General features: G+C 34.6%; 1 protein-coding gene across 3 annotated transcripts; it reads left to right on the forward strand.

Moving 5' to 3' along the window:
- Positions 1-950: 950 nt before the first annotated feature.
- On the forward strand, positions 951-17,423 carry LOC126827478 (E3 ubiquitin-protein ligase MIB2). 3 transcript variants are annotated; one of them, XM_050556848.2, is made up of 19 exons: positions 951-1,082; positions 3,296-3,584; positions 4,525-4,696; positions 5,508-5,614; positions 5,881-6,075; positions 7,144-7,268; positions 7,887-7,994; positions 8,456-8,563; positions 8,725-8,941; positions 9,682-9,818; positions 10,070-10,218; positions 10,898-11,054; positions 11,688-11,854; positions 12,064-12,193; positions 13,097-13,196; positions 14,022-14,098; positions 14,416-14,570; positions 15,038-15,271; positions 16,133-17,423. In XM_050556848.2, the coding sequence occupies exons 2-19, from the start codon at positions 3,377-3,379 to the stop codon at positions 16,539-16,541; spliced, it is 2,955 nt and encodes a 984-aa protein (XP_050412805.2). In that variant the 5' UTR covers positions 951-1,082; positions 3,296-3,376; the 3' UTR covers positions 16,542-17,423. The 3 variants fall into 3 exon arrangements, with proteins under 3 accessions (XP_050412805.2, XP_050412814.2, XP_050412806.2); XM_050556849.2 differs by lacking the exon at positions 951-1,082 and adding an exon at positions 2,647-2,826; XM_050556857.2 differs by lacking the exons at positions 951-1,082; positions 16,133-17,423 and having other exon boundaries at positions 2,619-3,584; positions 15,038-15,275.
- Positions 17,424-21,175: the final 3,752 nt, after the last annotated feature.

A 21,175-nucleotide genomic window follows, 5' to 3' on the forward strand; every position in this document is an offset into this window, starting at 1 on the left:
TATTAGATACATCAGAAGGTATATTTTTTTTTATACGAATATGTTTGATAGTAAATATTATATGATTTAGCACCAAATAGGAAGAAAAATAAAGAAGATTAAAAAATTTGAAAAATATTAAGAAAAAAGCTCAGAAAATAATTTGAAAAAATCACATGTGACATATAGCATGGGTGCACCATATAAGGGCGTGCCTGTCCCATGTACCTGTAGGCTGTAATAGTCGATAGATGTGTAGAGAATTTCACGTACTATGACTATTTATAGACTCATAGACTCTTGTCCTGAGTGTTATCGAACCGTGTGACTAGCCAGAAATCATTTCGAGACAAGGCACTGAAGCGTGCACATTCGCCGTGTCGAGTTCAACTTTCTGTAGGGAAAATTGTGGGTGCATGGTGCACCCTACTATAATGCAATTCCAAGGGCGCGAATTGTCTTTCGGTCGGGGTTCTTCATTTACTAGCATTTCGTTACGACTGCAAATAAACGCTCAGCTATTCAGGGGAAGCAACTGCATTTTCTAAATTGAAACTAATTTTATTTATGTCTGAAATTTTGATAGATATTAATGTTTGTATTGACATTTATTTATTAAATATTATACTGATATTTAATATATATGGCCATCAAGTAATCCATATGTACCAAGGGTAGGTATAGTATACTGGTGTGTGTATAATGGGCTCCCAGTATATCTTAGTGCTCGTTATCCATCAAGTCTATGGGTTCTGAAGGGCTATCTCCCTAACTTCGTGGGTTTTCCCCGGGTACTCTGATTTCCTGTCAGATTTATTAATTTCGACTGAATCCACTGCGCCCAGTTACCATAGCCACATAGTCTTATATCATTTAATAAATACTATAAAGCTTGTACATGTGCTATCTACTTGTACGTCTTTCACCACAGTCACAGCGACGATTTATCTATAGTGAACGTTGACTGCATAGAATATTTGACAACGCTAACCTATATCGATACGTTATGCATTGTGGGTAGGAAGGACGTCATTGGGCTGCTATTAGTTTCGCTTAATGAGGAAGTTTTTAAAAAGAGATCCTATATAGTTAAAGTTTACGTGGTAAGTTGAACATTTCTGTCAATTATGATTTCCTAGAATTAATGTAATTCAGATTTTTGTTTTAAATTGCGGATAGATTGAAAGTTATTCCTAAAAAATATAACCATTATTTAGGTATGTGTACATTTGATATCAATGATACATTGAAATAACATGGTTGAATGAAATATTGACGAAGATCATTTGAGGACTAGCAGTGTCGGTATGTGCGTTTGGTGGAGCGGGGAGGGGGTCTCTCTTTTCTGAGTGGGGGGAGGGGGGGTGGATAGTCGAATGGTTAGCACCTGCGTGCTGTATCATGAGGCCTGTCATTGAGTCAACTGGCGTGGTTTCGAATCCCCGGTTGTACGTGACATGAAGTAGGGTCGCCTGTCCAACCCCGTGGGTTTTCTCCGGGTCCTCCGGTTTCTTCCCACTACTAAAGACCCCTACGTGCAAGCGAATCATTGAAATATGTTAGTCCCGAAATGACCTAGTTTGTGTCGAGTGGACGTTAAACCCCATCTCTCTCTCTCTCTCTCTCTCTCTTCTGAGTGTGGAGGGGAGGGGGGTCGTCTTGTCAAATATGCAATCATGGAACCGTTACTTATAATCGGATATCTAAATATCTTAATTAGTTCATCTGATTTCATTTAGTCCATTATGTGATGATATTCTGGAGTATAGCTTAATATCAGAATGCGGAATTATTTCACTTAAGTAAAACCCAAAATCTATTTTTGCAATTGGTTTTGACAATACATTTTCCAAGAATTTTCTAATGTTTGACTAGAGTGAAAATTAATTTTTACAAAACAAAACAATTCACCTCTGTCTCGAAGCGAGTTGTCAATATTTTATGCCATGTTTATGCGTTTAGCTTGTTTACTTATTCATAGTCTCGATTATTAGTTGAAGCTGAGACAAAATAGGCTGAAATAATCGAGACTTACCTATACGATGTTTTATTGTTACTTGTTTATACATGTCTAAATAGAAACACGTTGTACATTCTCAGGGTTTGTGTTAGCATATTTGTATTGAATATAAAGTATGTCAAATAACAATATGATATCTAAACCAAGTACACTCACGCGTAGGTCAGACGTACTTTTCACTTTTTTTAATTGTCTGTCTGTTTGTGTTTTCCTGAGTATGATGTCTTGTCCGTGTATTTGTTTTTGTGTAAATTTTGTGTGGTGCAATCCCCCTGCACTTACTTTTATGAGAATCAGAGAACAACTGAACGTTTAGATGTCAACATTTACGAACTTGCATCGCGTAGTGTGAACATGGAGAACGTAAAAATGTCGAAATCTTTGCCGTTATTCATTTGCAGTTTATTTGCCGTTTGGTATTTTTTCTTCAATACATTGATTTATGCTGGACACAAGGAACTGCCATGGAAATCTATTATATAACAAGACATTTCTGTTTAGAACAGAGATTTAAAATATAACATATAATCTGGGTATTATAGAAATGTATTGTTATATAAAGGATATTAATGGCAGTTCCCTGTGTCCAGCATAATTACCGTATTGAAGATAAATACCAAACGGCAAATAAACTGCAAATGAATTATCCTGGTACATGCGCATTTCATCACCTTAGAAAAGGCGACGTCGTGTTAAAAAGCCGACGTCGCTTTTTTTTCTCGATAGCTTAACATTGAAAACGGCAACGCGCGACGCGGGAAGTGGCCGAAATAGAACACCATAAAATCTTCACAGCTCAGTTTCTTTGTAAACTGTGTTCAGTTCATGTGAGTTTATTAAACAATGAATTGATCTGTTTTGGTATATGGTGCTACATTTTGTGATGGGTATTGGGAATTTTAAGACTCGGGTATATAATAGTGCATCATATGGGATTGGGGGGTAAATATAGTTTATACTATAATATAAAACATCTGTCTCAGACAGAACATGGTGGAGATAGAAAGTATGTTACACAACATGGTGTGACAACAAACGAAATTGTAATTTAATTTGGATTAGCGTGTTAATCGCCAAAATCTTTGGGGTGGGGAGTAGGGGGTAATCATCGAGTCAACTGACGTGGCTTCGATCCCAAGCTAGTACATAACACTGAGCAGGCTACTCCCCCCCCCCCTCCCGACTAGCAAGCGAATTATTGAAATACAACTGTACCATAATTATGTTAATACCGAAGTAACCTGGTTTGTGCCAAGTGGACGTAATTACACCACAGTTTGCTCTTCCTGATTCTAGATAAATCTACATCTCTGGCTGAACGATTCAATTAAAGGTAGATAAGACATTTCAATACGAGTATCTGAATACAAGCATGAGATGTCGACAGTAGGAACTAGAGTTATACGTGGTCCTGATTGGGCTGGCAAATCCGAAGACAGTGGCGCTGGCAGTCTTGGAACCGTTGTCGCTGCTTATCTTTCTAAAGCCAAGGTGAAGGTCGTTTGGGATGTAGGGAACCAAGGAATATATAAAGCTGGAGCCGACGGGAAACATGAACTGTACGTATACGACAATGCCCCTACAGGTAAGGCGAGTAAATCAATAATTATGATTTAGAATAACTAATATATATCCATATTTAAATCCAATTTTGAATTATAAGGTGAATAGATCCGTTATAGAGCTAAGGAAATTGCATCCGTATTTAATATTCTATTTTAAAACAATGTTAATAACTGCTACGTAGTTTGTCGTTAACCATCAAATTTAGTAATCCTATTTTGTTCAAGTAATTAAGTATGGATACACAATTACTGGGTTTAATACTAAGCGACGTTTCGACGAGGATATTCTTGTCTTTATCAAGCAAACAGGTGTGTTCGTTCGTTCATTTCTGGAGTTAAACGTCTACCTCCACCAAGGGTGATATCGTAGACAAAACAGGTATGTGAATAGTAGGCAAATATATACAGAATATGCAACAGAAATAACAATCAAATACTATTAAAACTTAAAACCCACACAGCGGAAACTCTTACAGGGATTAAGGGGGGGGGGCGTGAATATTATTAAAACTTAACACCTTTGTTTAGGGGGCCATTTACAACTAAATATACACAGCGGAAACTCTTACAGGGATTAAAAGGGGGAGGGATCCTATTATTTATAATGATCGATGTATTGGGAAACCAATTAACCTGAGCTATAGATAAACAATAATTTAAAGAGAAATGTGAATGAATGGGGGCATGAATGAACAAGAGTGGTCGCTGATGCAAGGGAATTAAAAAAAATATATTAATTCAATAAACAGAAAATCATGAAAGATATAAAACCTATTTTAGACTATAAAACCCAGTAATTGTGTATCCATAAAATTGTACCTTGAGTTAATATATGTTCAATTACTAAATGTCAGTCAAAGAAGATAATTACAACAGCTACAGGAATAACCATTTCAATTTGCCTAGCCTGTATTAAAGATACATGAGCGACACATCTAGAAGTTTCTTACATTATTTTAGGGGTTATTCAAAATGGAATTACATGTGATTCGTGTCAAGAAAATCCAATAGTAGGAATTCGATGGAAATGTCGACAGTGTCATGATTTCGATCTGTGCACACCTTGCTACATGAAACAGAGACATTCCAGTGATCACACGTTCCTTAGATATATGACGGAAGTATCCACAGTGTAAGTATAAAGCAAACATTACAACCAAATATTTGAAGGATATGGGACTGACTACTGCCGCTTCTCATATGAATTCGTATAATCTCAATTAATGAAACAATTAGAAATTCATGGTTTGGGATGTATGTTATGGAAGAAAAACGTTGTCAATATTATTCCAATGTCCACAGTGCAAAACGCTTATGTTAACAGTTCAGAATACGTATTTTAGTTTTACAATTGGCAATATCTATTGCTCCGCAATACCAATGTTCTATTATGCATTTGTCTATAATGCAAAATGCATAATTGAGAAGTGTAATGTGCACAATAACTATTATAACGTATCTTGTATTATTAAAAAGTGTATTCTGTATTTTAACACTGTGACAATGGTATTGTGGGGCAATGGAAATTGCAAATTTTAAAACTAAAATACGTATTTTGAACTGCTGACATTTGCATTTTGCACCGTGAACATTGAAATAATATTCGCAACGTTATTCTTCCATAGGATTGTTTTCTTTTTTACATACTTCACTGATGACTGCGGATCCTGAAATTCCTGCCAGCGTCGGCTGTGTTATGTACTAGACTCCAGTGAATTTATCAATAGATAGATCAGTAGATGTATTGGCTTAATTGAAAAAAAAAACAACACAATTTAGTTTGGTGTGTTTAGTACACAAGTAAAAGGTCAAATAAAAAAAAACAATAGAAAAATTCCAGATTCGGTATAATATTAGTTATGGAAAGTTAAACAAACCAAAACAAAAGACGAATAAAAAAACCATGTAATTTTAATCAGGTTAATATTCTTGTTCTTTATCAGTACACCTGTATCAAGCCAGGGTAGAAGTAAAAAGATCCGGTTACATGGTATATTACCAGGATCTGACGTAACACGAGGATTAGATTGGGAATGGGGCGATGATGATGGTAAGTGATTTATTGTAAAATAAGATTTAGACTGGGCGACGCCAGTGATCTGAAGCGTGCGCTTTAGATTATTAGGTCTGTCATTTAGTCAAGTGGCGAGGTGTCGATGGAAACTCCGATATCGCCTCACCCACCCATCCACTCACTCACATACCCATAGAAAGGAAACTTGTCATATTATGCTAGTCTCAAAAAGTTCTATGGAGACATTAACCCCTTATCAATTCCTTTCAATCGCAATATTTTGCTGTGGTGTTTTATTTCAGGGGGCAATAATAGCAGTGGTACTGTTGAGAAATTGACCAAGTGGGGTTCCAAGTCATATAGAGGTGGTGTACTGATTGAATGGAGCAATGGAATTAGAAAAGACTGTAGAATTGGTGGAGACGGACGTGTTGACCTAACACTGATTGGAGAATCTACAAAACATCATTGTTTTCCAGAGCACCTTCCGATTTTAGGTACATCATTTGTTCCACGCTAATGGTAGCGATCTGTGTGTCCAATATCCATGTTCCTGTCTGTTTATTACTAAAGTTACCGGGACAAATAAAACGTGGAGGTGGAGGTGTCATGAAAGAAATATAATGTGAACAGGGTGTAGACAAGGCTCTACATGGCGACTAAATCACTCGCCATGGCGACCAAATATATTTTCTGGCTAGTTAAAATTTTCACTTGAGTCGCCAGCTGGCGACTGTAAGATTTTTTTCTCGTTTTAAAATAATTACAAAGTTTTTTTTTACAAAATTGAATTTGTTTATTCAGCGCTTCGTAAAACCGGAACTTACTAGGGGAAATAACTTCAATTTAACGACAATATTTACGACATTCATATATTTTCTTACATATGCCGAAAATCGTTCTAACTTCTAACTTACGGCAATGTGTACAAAATGTCCGACTACGCATGTTGTTGACCCATTTTTCTAACCCAAACATTAAAGTTATTCCCTATATATTAATAAAATGAATAAAAACAAAATCTTTTAAGCTCTTTCTTTAAAAAAAAAAGGAAGATTCCTCTCAGACACAGATTAAAAAAAACAACGCGTAATATCTAGTAGTGATTTACGTTACAGACTACAGTTAATAGCATTGTAATTTCTGGCTACTAAAATTTTGGTTCTGGCTAGTAAATTTTTAGCATTTAGTAGCCAGTGAAGACTAAATTTTCCATGCCCATATTGACCCTTGGGTGTACAGAGGTTTATGAAGTCGCTCATTGAAAAATTGGAGGCTATCGCACCAAAAGAGTTATATACAATTCCAATAAATTCATTTGGCGATCATTCCCAAATGGTTCAATATTTTGGTGAAAATATAAATAGGTCATTCTGACGTTTTATGGTTTGATTTCATGACCGAAGTAAAAGAAAAACATGTGTTTTAGGGGGTATAGCCCCCCCCCCCCCCTCCATCCCTCCATCCCTACCCCCTACCGAAAACTGAGGGGCCCGCGGTGATCCACTGTTCGAATGCTGCACACATAAACCCTTAAAACACTGTGGGGTTTTTTTAATTTGTAGATATAACTAGATCGGCGGAAGATGAATTAAAAATAGGTGATAAAGTCATTATTATGGATGATGCTGTAACTGTAGAAAAGGTGTTGAAAGAGTGGAAGGGTGCTTGGAAAGAAGCAATCAGAAAAGTAAGTTTTTTTTTACAATAAAATGATTGGTCCAGGTACTGGGCCCAAATAGATGCTCATCATGTTACTGTTGTTCTTATTCTTGTTGACGACGCTCTTCTAAGTCACAATTCCAAGTTGATGTTGGTGACGTCATGCTCGGGTCCTGGACCAGTGTCAAATAGTGAAATGTATATAAACTCGAATCATTGATAAGTAGATCTCCCACCAAGCATGTTTTGAAGCTAGTAACGCCCCAATGCTGAAGTGGTGATCAACAATATGCTGAATCCTCTAGGTAACTAACTCGTCACCAAATAATGGACCACATCATCAATCCCTTTTACCATATTATTTCCATTTCATGAAAATTATGACATAATACGTGTATAAATATTATTATACCCAGGGTGTGAAAAACAAAGGTTTTGTCCATCTATATATCATTGCTTTGTATGATGTACAAGAATTTCATGGTTAGTATTTCTAACTTCTTAAATTTAAATTATATTCAAACAAAATTGGCATGGATTATCCTGAATAATAAGAAATCTCCGTTCCGCGGGTTCCATATTTAATTGTATAACAATAAAAGGTGTTTGTTTGCATTATATAGTATGGAACTTATAATAATTTCAGTATATTGGTGAGCAAGGTACTGTTATAGATTTAAAAGAAAATCGTTTAGTTGTTATCCAATACCGAGATCTACAAAAGTGGACAATATTTCGCCCTTTGCTTGTAAAGGTATGTGTAATTGGTATCTTATTTTGAAAGTTTGATAAACCATGCGAAGCAAGATTCGACTATACCCATAACCAGTGCAGAATTTGTTATGGGGCAGTAATTGATCTTTGCATGAACCATATTATGTTACAAATTGGTCTTTAAAATATGTCACCCATCAACAATTAGCTTCAACATATTGATCCTAAAATGTACACCAAGACATTTCTGAAAAATTGATCTTCAAATACACATCAACACATTTATGACAAATTGATCTTAAAATGAAGATTATAATACACATTTATGACAAATTGATCTTAAAATGAAGAATATGTTATCAGTCATGGGTCGATTGTATTGCCCTGTAATCGATCAAATTACAATTGCCTTCATATTTGTATGTTTACAATTACATTATGATTACAGCTAGTTTTGTTTTCAACATAATTGATCAGTTTAGTGATTGTTCATTTTTACAGACACATTCTTTAAAGGAAGGAGACTTGATACGTATTATTGACATATCTGATGGTAAAATGGAAAAGCTTCAAGAGGGACATGGGGGTTGGATTTCTGAAATGTCAGCGGTAAGGATATTTTTTCCGAGCAATTACGAAAACATATGTAATAAATAGCCCAAACAGAACACAAAGTTATAATGTTGCAAATCGCTAGTTCATTAGATTGAATGTATTTAAAACAATTAAAATTTGGTATTGTACTGATTTTTAAATTGTAACAATTTTAGATAAAGGGAAAACCAGCTAAAGTAGAAAGGATAGATAAAGACAGAGATATAATAGTTAAGTTACTTGGTAACGGGATGTACCTCAATCCGGTCTGCTGTGATCCTATTGATATTGTGTCATTGTCTGAAAGTGAGTTAAGTGTCATCAATGGAGAAGGCCCTGTTTCTACCAGTAGCAGCACATCCAGCTCCAGTGGTTTTGTTTCCGGTTCAGACGGTAAATATACCCTTTCTTATTGTCACGATACACATATTACTCTATTTTTTTCATATGCCGTTGTTCTATAACAAAAATACTGTCTACAAAATTGAGCAAATACCGATACAGTATCAGATAGGTAACCCGTATCAGTTGTATATGAAAGAGCAATCATACTGTCCCTCACACGGCACCGAGTCATTTATTAAAATGTACCTGAACGTATCTGAACGTCTGTGGTTGTGAGATGTCCTATTATTTTTATCATCTGCTCATTTTGTCAAGATGCATTATGTACGAATTCAAAATGGAGCCGACAGTTCTCGCTATAATAGTTTTAGAATAGATAATGAAAAGGGAATATGTTGAATATTTCAGTATAATTATCTCATTTACGGCGGTTCTATAACATTTCTCGCTATAATAGTTCTCGCTATAATAGTTTTAGAATAGATAATGAAAAGGGAATATGTTGAATATTTCAGTATAATTACCTCATTTACGGCCGTTATATAACATTTGGGGCTAATGGAAAGGTCTGCATTAGGCAGATTAAGCTCTTACATAATGCATCTTTGATTGATAATGACTAATATCGTTGCCCGGCTTTTGAGAATTAGGCCTTTTTTCTAGGAATATAATATTTTCTAGGGAAAATAAGTATATCCAATATACCCTTTTATGCACCCAAGTGTTAGGCGGACGACGAAGCTGCTGACGAGTTTATGTTACCTTGCTGTATTTTCTTATTTGATCAGAAATTCAAGAAAACATTCAAGAGGCGGTACTACAAATACTTCAAATGGGTATTGGCTCGAAAGGGGACTTAGTAGCCGCTGCTGCCCAAGGAGATCTACCCCTAGTCCAGAAATTGGTGAAGCGTGACCCCTCAAAGGTCAGTTTTCAACTAAGAAAGTATCATTATATTTATTGTTACATGATTTCGATTTACGAAAGTGTACAAGAATCTCTAAAGGGAATACCTGTCTTAATGATGAAAAACGAGACATTGTGGGGGAAAAAGGATAATCAGCCGCTTGAACTCAAAGATGAACAATAAAGGCACTCTAGGTTCGTAAGGTATTTTATCACCCAATAGTCAGGAGTTATTTATAATTATTCATATTAATAACTTTTTTTTAATAGGTTGATAACATGGTTAAAGAAAAAACAGCTCTTCAGATGGCCTGCTATAGAGGACACGAAAAGATTGTTAAATACTTGATTTCAAACAACGCATCGCCTGTACTTGCTGATAGTGATGGCGATACTCCACTGCATCTGGCTGTTTCTGGGTGAGGGTTCTTCTAGCATCTAGATTCAAATCATTTATATACCCTGATATTCGTTTCACATAATAATGAAAATGTAGGAAAAAGAAAATTTGCAATTATCGTCACAGTTTGAAATTAATTTCACCGAAATCATATACGTCAGTTACTCATAATACCAGGCCTTCATCAACGCATAGCTTGAAAATGGCTGAGGAAAGATTAATCAGTTTTCTGTCTATTTTAACCAGAGTGCAAAATCATTTATGCAAATGTATTTTTACATTTATTCAGTTGCGGCTGCATCCTATAGCCCCACCACAAGCAGGCCCCACCATCCGACGAGTATTTAATCTTAATGGGACATGTTCGATTTAGTATTTAGTATTATAACTCATTATTACTTTTATCAAGAAAACTTAATTTCATATAAACCTCTGCTAATTATTGGAAATCACAGAACTTGCCTAAATTTACATCAAAGCGATTTTCATTAGGGTCCGGTTATCTTTTGAATTTTTGTAAGCTAGAGAATAGACCATTTACCTCAGCAATCCATTGGCAGATCTATCGAATGCAGTCAATTGCAGATAAAATGATTTTTCAACCGAAGATATCAAAAGTTCTAATGTAAAAAAGGACTGTAAAGGCGATTAATGCACTAATTTATAAGGGTTTAATTCTTACTTTATTCCAATTACAGACAACAATTTCGTGTCGTTAAAATATTGTGTGAGAAAGGTGTAAATGTGAATCAAGTTAATAAGAAAAAACAGACTCCATTCCATTTAGCCATTTGTCATAATAATTATGAAATAGCTGAATATCTTGTCAATAAAGATTGTAATGTTAATACACAGGTAAGTAATGTTTAGCCAAATCCAGACAATTTTGTTCTGGAAAATACGCACACCAAATATGTAAAGTTAAAGATATATTAGTTAAAAAAGAAAATATTGAAAATTTCAGTTAAATTACTGTATTCTGAAAGAAGTTGTCACTTTTGGAAGTTTGGACTAGAAATAGGCATCAACCGTGTCCACACCGTCTACGAGAATTGCCGATCGTTTGAATGACAGACGATCACTCCACCCACATATTCTCGATTATCAAGTAGAATTCTCAATTGCAATGGCACTATCGCTTGGTAGGACTTTCATCATTAGTCTCCGGTAGTGACGTCTGTGACTAACGGTAAACGTTAGCTTGGTCAGTCCTTTATTGATTTAATTTTAAATGGACGACTGTTTAAATCCAAGCTGTGTCCAAGCCATCCGAGGGTCTATAGAGTTGATTTTGAGCTTGATATTTATGTTTACCGTTTGTACTGCCATTAAACCATAGACCTTAAAGTACATTTAAATATTGGATACTTGATTTTGGTTTATAGTTCCATTGGCTTTACTTCGCCATGAACCAAACATACTATTAGAGTATTTGTTGTGGTGGTTTAACAATCTGGTTTCTTTACACGAAATATATTTTTGTCTTAGGATGAAGATGGAGACACGCCATTGCATGAAATATTGGATGACCCGGATGAATTGAATGATTCTATGATAAACATGATGTTATCACGTGACTCATTACGTTTAGATATAAAAAATAGAGCCGGATTTACTGCAATACATTGTGCCATATTGAATGGCATAAAGAAAAGGTAAACTATCTATTTTTTTTTAAATACAAATTTATATGGTTTAATATCATTTTGACAAATCTTCTGTACCACGAAACGGTGTGCTTGTATATAATAAACCAGTGCTTGTTGTCCTATATAACTGTGTTAATTTTTGTTATATTTCAGATTGCTAAATGCCACTGAATGATTACGACTAATTCTAGCTTATATAAATGTTTATCTTTAAGGGTTTTTGAAAGACTAATAAAGAAAGTGAAGAAATTAGAAAGTTTAAAAACATCTACTGGTAACTACACACCTTTACATATTGCTGCTGTTAATGCTAAAATGGAACTCGCTGCACCTATGATTAGAGAGGTAAAATCGCAGTAACAATAATGAATGCTTGGAATTAAAGTAACACATGTACATTAATTTCATCAACATGCATATATCAAGATGTAATATATACATAGCTACACATGCAATTTCCAAAAAACAACCCAGACAATTTGCTTAAAGAGGTGTCATTGGCCATACTTGATGGATAGACGGGGTGAAGGGGGGGGGCGGTACCTTCTTCTATTGAAGTAAAAACAATATATATTAATTCAATTGTCTATTCGTATTATATTGTTCAATTAATGTTACGACGGCTATTTAATCTGTTTCCTATTATATTCATTACTGTTACAACAGATACTTTAAAATCTGTTTTCTATTATATGGCATTACTGTTTTCACAGATACTTTATCTGTTTTCTATTTATATTACATAACTGTTTTCACAGATACTTAATCTGCTTTATATTATATTACGTTACTGTTTTCACAGATATTTCTATTATATTACATTATAATACGTTACTGTTTTCACAGATACTTAATCTGTTTTCTATTATATTCATTAACTGTTACCACAGATACATAATTTGTATTCTATTATATTATTATATTACATTACTGTTACATATCTGCTGTTATTATTTTCTATTATATTACATTACTGTTATATTAGGACCCCCCCCCCCCCCAAAAAAAAACGATTTGAAATCATAACAAATAAAATTGTTGATTTTAATATCCCTATTTTTTTTTTCGTAGAATATGTAAACTAGACTATAACTATACGTTTATGATATACATTATAGTTTTCTCATACAAGTAGAAATCATAATGAAAATTAACAAATTATGATTGTTTTAAATATAATGATAAACCAGATACATGCATATATTATACATTGAAATTCCCCAATGGTTTACGCTTATTATTTATTAGGGACATGCAGTAGATGTGAATGACGATGATGGTAGAACACCACTTCACCTAGCTGTAATTAAAAAATCAGAACCAATGATTGACCTTTTATTAGCCAATAGTAAGTTTTACCTTTTGAGTATTCAATTTATATGAATTTCTTTTTTCATAATATTTAAATAAGGTACTAACACAATCAGATAATAAATAACAAGATAGTGTAGGATAAATGCCCAGCAATATACATTATACATAAAATGTAAACATATAATTCATCTACTTGAACCTGGCCCGGGACATCTCGCTCACAGATAAGAAAACTAATATTAGTTACATTCAGAAGTTGCGCCAAAGTCAAATCGTGTGTATGAAAGCACAGCGTGTTACGACCATACACACAACCCCATTTTTGCTATAATAACACCCCCCCCCCCCAAAAAAAAAAAATATAATAATAACGAAAGCCCAAAATATTATTTAGATGGGTCTGGGTCATCGCTAACCTATTTAAAGGACATTTGACGTTTACTTTACTGCAAGCAATTAGAGTTTATCTATTATTATATTTTTTTGACTATTAAATGTCCCCCATTAGATTTTATCTCCCATTAGATCTTGTTGACAATTAGATTTTGTCTACCATTAGATTTTGTCCACTGTTTGTCTACCATTAAATTTTGTTGGCCATTTAGTTGTATTGTACCATTGGATTTTGTCTACCATTATAATTTGTCTATCATTAGATTTTGTCTATCATTAGATTTTGTCTACCTTTACATTTTGTTGACCATTAGTTTTTGTCTATTATTAGTTTTTGGATTTTGTTGATCTTTAGATGTTGTTTTACTTTTGAATTTGTTGAACATACCCATGAAACAACCGGCTTGTTGCCCATTAATATTATTTGAGTATCGCTTCAAGTTTATTATAAATTAATATATTTTAGATGCCGATATAAACAGTAAGGATAACAATGGTGATACACCAGCACATTTATCTGTAACAAAGGTTTCTATTGATCAGGTAAAAACGTGGCGGTTCTCTTTAATCTCAAATTTAAACCACAGTGATTAGTTTATCTGTAACAGACACTAAACTTTAAATGCCAACTTTTCCCCAATTATATGCTATATAATCTCAGGTTCATACATAGTTTTTTATGTCACAAGTTTTGTCATTTGTCTTAAATATACACATTTTTTAAATTCAAAAGAATCATCGATTGATTTATTTCATTGATTTAAACTAGCATCTAAGAACAAAATGAAAATGTGCCCTTTAAATAAATATTTTGTAAAAAGAGAAGAGATGTTCACTATATATTATATATTATATTGCAGACTGTAGTAGCTAAATTTACTAGAACTGTTGATGAGAGTCTAGATATACCCTATATTTTGGTGAATCAAGGTGCCAGATTAGATATTAAAAATAAAAGTGGTAAAACACCGCTAGATTTAATCCAGAATGTGGATCGTAGAGACGAACTGTACAGGTAAAACACACATTATAATTTGTCATTTCGAACCTATACTTGTTGCTTGCATAGCGTCTGAACCTTTCTATAAGAAGCGATTAGGGGTTAAAATATGTAAATTGCTGAGGGAAAAAAAAGAATGATGGTATTGATCTTAGCTTTGTGCAATTTTAAATTTAACGAAGTGATTCATAAAATATTTTCTGTCGTTTCGCCTGTTTTTTGAAGCAGACCCACTTATTGTTGCTGTAGTTCGTCCACATGATTTTGTTACTTTATTACTAATTAAGCGTTCGCTATAACAAAAAAGGTTTGTAGTTTTGTTACTTGACTACAACGCACTCATTCACTGTATAAAACAACGTCTTGTAATTTTGTTACGTCTTGTAATCATTCGCTATAAAAAAAAAAACGTCTGGTAGTTTTGTATTTTGTTCGTTGAGTGAAGTTACATTTTAAAATAACAACGTAATCAATATTAATAGGATTTGGTTGAAATTAAGAAAAGAAGGTACTGGCACTGATTTTGATGCTCCGGCTTACTGGAAATCAATGAAGTCCATTGATCGTTATATTAGAGTAGAATTAACTCCAGGTACCAAGGGTGCATCAGATGAACGAGAAAGAATACTGAACCTGTTTAATAAAACATCTGGAAACAGACGTGTTATAAAGTTAGAAAGGATACAGAATATTGACAGATGGGAGGCGTATGCTGTGTAAGTCCAATTTTATTCATGATATTTAGGGCGAACTGTTCATAGCACACTGTATGGCGTATACCCGTCTTCATTAGCCCAGCATAGGAGCAGAACAGTAGGACGTTAAACCCCATTTATTTTTATTTCATTTGGACTATTTTCCCGTGTTCATTTCGATGGGTATGATAACAAGGAGAGTCAAACACAGGGCTCTGATTTTGTTATTATTTTGTTCACCAAGTTAGGGTTTCTTAAAATAATTTTTACACCCTTACATACTTTATTTTATTATATTCGATTGTTCCAATGAAGGGTCATCTACCTTTCCAAAAACCATATCGTCGACCTTTCCAGAGACGCATCGTCGACCTCTATATGGCCTACCTGCCCAAACGTATGCACAAAACAACAGACATACCTTTTGTCGACATTTCAAAATTTGCCAACGGGGGATTTTGATAGGTGGAATAGTTTTACCATACATTTATGTAACGGTTTGGGAAATCAGACATTTTAGACGAAATAATAATTTGGTTTTAAGTGTGTTGAAAACTATTTAGTGCAGACAAATTAAATTGGCCACGAAACTCTATGCCTGGATAGCTTTAGCAATAACCCGTCTGTTAAGGATTGGTACGGTTAAAAGTAGCTATTTTCTGAATCATAAAAGCAAGAGATTGCAATATAACCGAAAAAAAACAGCATTCTTCACTCTTTCATATTTTTTTTTTTTTTTTTTTTTTTTCGTCGGTTTTATAGAGGTCAGGGAAATTTCAATAAACAAAAGGAACGTTGAACGTTTTTCAACGACTAGACAGTCCTGAATCAAAAAGTACAATCTAAGATAATTATGACGATGCATTATCAATATTTTTCCAGAAAAAAGAAATCTTTAGAGAGGTCATATGGTATAGGTTTAGCCAACGAACGTCACATGTTCCATGGAACAAAACCAGAAATAGTAAAATCCATCATTTCACAGGGGCTGGATTCTCGACTCGTCCAGAATGGTTTATATGGAGACGGCGCATATTTTGCTTTGGAGTCGAAATTATCCGATGGTTACACCGAAGAGGATGACGACGGCAATCGTTATATATTTGTCGCCAAGGTGCTGGTTGGTAAATCTTGCCTGGGTAAAAAGGGAATGAAGAGACCATCGCCCATGGATGAGAAAAAGCAGGATACCTTTCATGACTCAGCAGTAGATAACAATGACGAACCGAGGATATTTGTTTTATTTGATAATAGTCAGATTTATGTCGAGTATCTTATTACATATCGATAATTTAAAGATTTAATTGGGTCAGATTTATGAATCCGATATAATTCATAATCTAAAGGTTTGATTCAGTCAGATTTATGACGAGTATCTCATTACACTATATAAGCTAACGGTTTCGTTCACTCAGATTTTTATGTAGAGTATGTTATCACATATCAATAATCTAAAGGTTTGAGTCAGAAAACCTTTAAATTCAATTGTGACGTGACTTACGGACATAATCTAGTGTCAAGATTTCAATTATTGATGGGATAAACTTAATTTTCGCAAAGGAAAACTAATAAATCCTGTATAATTTTAAAAAATTGTAATATCTAAAATCCACCAGAGAAGCACGAGTATAGTTTTAATAATTGTAAATTAGACAAACAATTATATAACCATATTCCTGATAGATCAAATCAAACGAAACGCTGTAAGGAGCAGGCTTTATACTCCCTTTTGCGCAAAAGATATTGTTTCGGATTTAAACGTTGGCCATATCAACAAAAATGCGTAATAACATACAACAGTGTGGAATTATGACGGATATAGCGTACCATAATTACTTTCTAAGGCCCATTCAATAAGTAAGCTTATTGAACAGTAGAAGGTAGAATTGTTGACGGATTCGAAAATTATGAGACCAGTTTTATTGGTGTTATTGTCCCTTTAAGTGCTTTCGGTATGCTTTCGGTATGCTTGTCTTGTTATATGTTAAGTGATTTCAGTATATTATGCTTGTTTTGTTATTTATTACATAGCTGCCGTGTTAAACGAATCTTAATATGATAATATTTCAAATGTATAATGGATGTTGAAAAGCTAGTCAAAGGCGGCGATATCAGCCGGAGGCAAAATGTTATGGTAACATGATTGTTTTTAATAAATTTATTTCAAAAATAAGTTCTAAATTTTATGTATCCATATATTTTAAAACTTTATTGTATAGCCATACGTTTAGACCAAATGTTTATTTGAGGCCAATGTCGCCATTTGACTTGTGACCTACCAGATTTGGTACCCAGTTTCGTCCGGCCCCTTGTTAATGGGACTGGTGTAAAAAGTACCACGAGTTTCTCTAATTGATTCCCTGTTTCACTTTTTCACTATCTTTATAAAACACCCCGCTAGGAATTTTATAGGCACCCGATTTTTCTCTCCCTGGTAAATACACAAATTGATATAAAAGTAATCCATATCTTAGTCCCGAAATGACCTAATTTTGCGCTCAGATAAATTACAAATCTACGTCGGCTATCAATCATCAAAAATACTTTACACTGGCGTTATCGAGTATTCAAATTAATATTCAACTTAAACTATAAAACAAAGGGTTTATTGCTGAAATTTGTTAACATTTCAATAATAATTTGACGTCTGTCTGTGTTGACCTGCCCTTCCTAATTGTTGTTGGAGTCTTTGAAATCGATTAATCAATTCACGATTTCTACGTTTCTCCTCTTCATACTGTTTTTCTATGGCTTCTTTTTCAGCCAATAATAAATCCACCTTCTTTTCCATTTCCGGAATCTTTAGTTGCAATTGAGTAAGATATATCGATTTATCTTGCTTGGAATGTTTCAATTTCGCAAATCGTTTCGCAAAATTCCTTTTTAATTGTAAAAATTGTCTGCGGGCACATTTGAGTTGAAACTGGTAAATCTTCTTTGTTGTTGCGGTTTCCGAAGCGTCTCCTTTCTCGTCCGTTTGCGTGCCTGTGTCAGAAGAGTCAAGCGATTCTTTAATAGGATCAATCGCAAATTTTGTGCTAGAAAAGGAATCGTTCAGTTGGTCTAATGTCCAATTAAATATGTGGTTACGTGATAAATACACTCTGGTAAACAATAAAATGGCGGACGTCAACACAACCAGCCAAAATGTCTGACTAAGAATGGTCTTAGCAACAGCTATCGCTCCTTCACCAGATACCAAAGAATTCCATAGCATGGCAACGTATGGTAAACATATCATGATAGACAGCAGCAAGAGAATTCCAGCCTTTAGGTCTAAATCATCTTCTCGTTCTGAAACGTAAAACAAAACCTATATGCCGCCAACATGATACAAATTCAATTGAAAGTGAGCTTTAATTTAAAAGTAAAATAAAATATAAAAATGTTGATTTATTTACCGGTACACTATTAGATCTTCCGTATTTGTTTTAAGATTGCTAAACTAAATGTAATTATAATGTTTGGGCTATAATACTGATGCTCCGATCTGAATGAATGAAGAAGTAGCCTACGGGTGTGAGAAAAGTAGGCCTAACCTACATATTTGACTGGACTACTCAGTACTCAGTCCGACTAGATTAGAAACTACATTCACCTTGTGACCTAAACAATCATTCACATGATTCTCCCGTACCTCGGACGGAAAGTGTATAACTAACCAACAGATTAACTTAAGCCACTTAGTTACTTGAATAAGACTAATAAGTAAAAACAGGCTATGATGATATTGACCAGCTCCTGTCGACATACCTTTACTTTCTGTGACTTCGACTCCTACTTCGTTTTCTCCGACTTGCTCTGTTTCTTGCGTGAAGGATAATGTGTTGTTCTCGTGAATATAATTTGGCCTGGAATACTCTGGGACTTCATTGTTGTTATTCCGTTGTCTCTGGTCGATGTGAGCATAATCGTGTCCAGCCATAATTATTCGAGTTTTTTCGCTTTCTTGGCACTAAATTTTTTTCAGATTTTCGTCACAAGGAAATGACGTCAAAAGGCCCTTTGTCTCCATGACACTGACGTTATCGTTTAACTCCTCACGGCGCATGTGGGAAAACAGTCCTATGGACACAATAAAATAACTTTGCTCAAGCTTTGGTTCAAGCTAACTTAATTACCTATTTGATGGACAGACTTTATATTACCGTTACTAAATCTCTATTTACGCAGATTGGGGTTAGCACTTTTATCAAGATTCCGATCAAACCGGACAGAGAGCGACATATATACTCTTTAAAAAAGTAGGGGATATTCAGAAACAATACAAAACTGCGGAAATGCACTCCTGTTTTTATTAGAGGTAACCAGTGTATGTTAATAACAGGCCAATTGCCTACACATGAACATAAACAGTTCATATGGGCGGCTTATCGGACGGTCCCATTTCACTTGCAAAGAGATACACCGTAAAAAGTGAAAATGGACGTTTTTGATTTTTGTTTTAATAATGAGTAGGCCTAATTGCTCAGACATTCAGCAATTCGTTGTGGCATGCTCCTAATCAACCGTCCAATCACGATTTGGGGCAATCTGACCCACTCCTCTTGCCTTGTCAGGGCCAATTCTTGCAGTGTTGTCGATTGACGTTGACGTCGACGAACACGTCTCCCGATCAAATTAAACGTAACACACTAAAGCAAAGATACGTTAAACAGTAAATCTTATACAATAACCGATAGGAAAGCAAACATGGATAGATAAACCAGCACGCGGCAGTTTTCATCAACCCTTCCTTGAAGTGTCAAATTTGACAATGAACCCCTCCCACGTGTATGGCGTCATTGTGTGAGGCATGTGCAGCTCAGGGGTTCTGTTGGGGCTAAAAGTTCTTCATCTGTGAACATACTCTTAAAGCATGTCAAGTGTCCATGACTATTTATCATATCACAACCTGCATAGGTATTTGCATTTCAATATCCCCTACTTTTTTTGAAGAGTATATTCTTTGTAATCTAATGTAAATTAGATTGGTTTAAAAGACTTGATTTATACCTTGGCCTATACCGTTTCCCATATACCGTCGCTTTTTCCGAGGACAATAGCTACCATTTCATACCCTACCTCAGTTACAGTAGCCTATATAAATCTTATGTTCAATAATACATTTCTTATTTTGGATTTCTCAAAAAGCTTTTATTTAAGACCATTTATCATTCAAAACCTCATTGCTGTCAACAAAAACCAAACCAATAATTATAGCATTATTCATACATAGGTATCCCGTATGTTTTCCATACTATTATTAAAAAGAAGTTGCATTTTTTCTTCGCATATGTTAGACAACAAGGCACCTTTATGCCTGTTCCCCACACCCTATTCAGATACAAATCTTAATAAAATATTGCTTATAAAAAAAACACCTTTGTTCATCTGATATACTGAAATATACGCAAACTATGACCACATCTTAGTGTGAAAGCGCGGGACCTGGTATTCGTGACGACCGAGGAATCTGATAGGCTCACAAGCTGGGCTTGTACCCAATCGAAATTAGTGCCGAAATATGCAGGGTATTACGTGAAGGCTTTGAAAAGATGTAAGTAGTTAAAGCGAGATCAAGCCTTCTATTGAAGATGTTGTAACGGTTGTCAAATTTCGACAAGTATTTTGTTTTTATCGACCAATGAAGATAGATCTACACAGCTATTTTTGGTGTTTTGGGACAGAGAAAAAGTGATAAAGAAGCCTGACTATAAAGATAAAAAACCAATAGACCCTGGTATTAAACAGGACTTTTATCTCCGGGTAAACAAACACCCCACATTAAAGGGTAACTGCATTGTTGAAATCATAATTACAGCATAAGAGAGGCCGCGTTAGTCTACTAGAACCAGTAGAGTTGATGATATTTAGAAACAACTTTATAAGTACAAGATGAGACAGCCAGTGTTGGTTTTTTTTTAACCTCGAGTAATGGTTTTC

Source organism: Patella vulgata, chromosome 7 (assembly GCF_932274485.2).
Source record: "Patella vulgata chromosome 7, xgPatVulg1.2, whole genome shotgun sequence".
Lineage (NCBI taxonomy): Eukaryota > Metazoa > Mollusca > Gastropoda > Patellidae > Patella > Patella vulgata.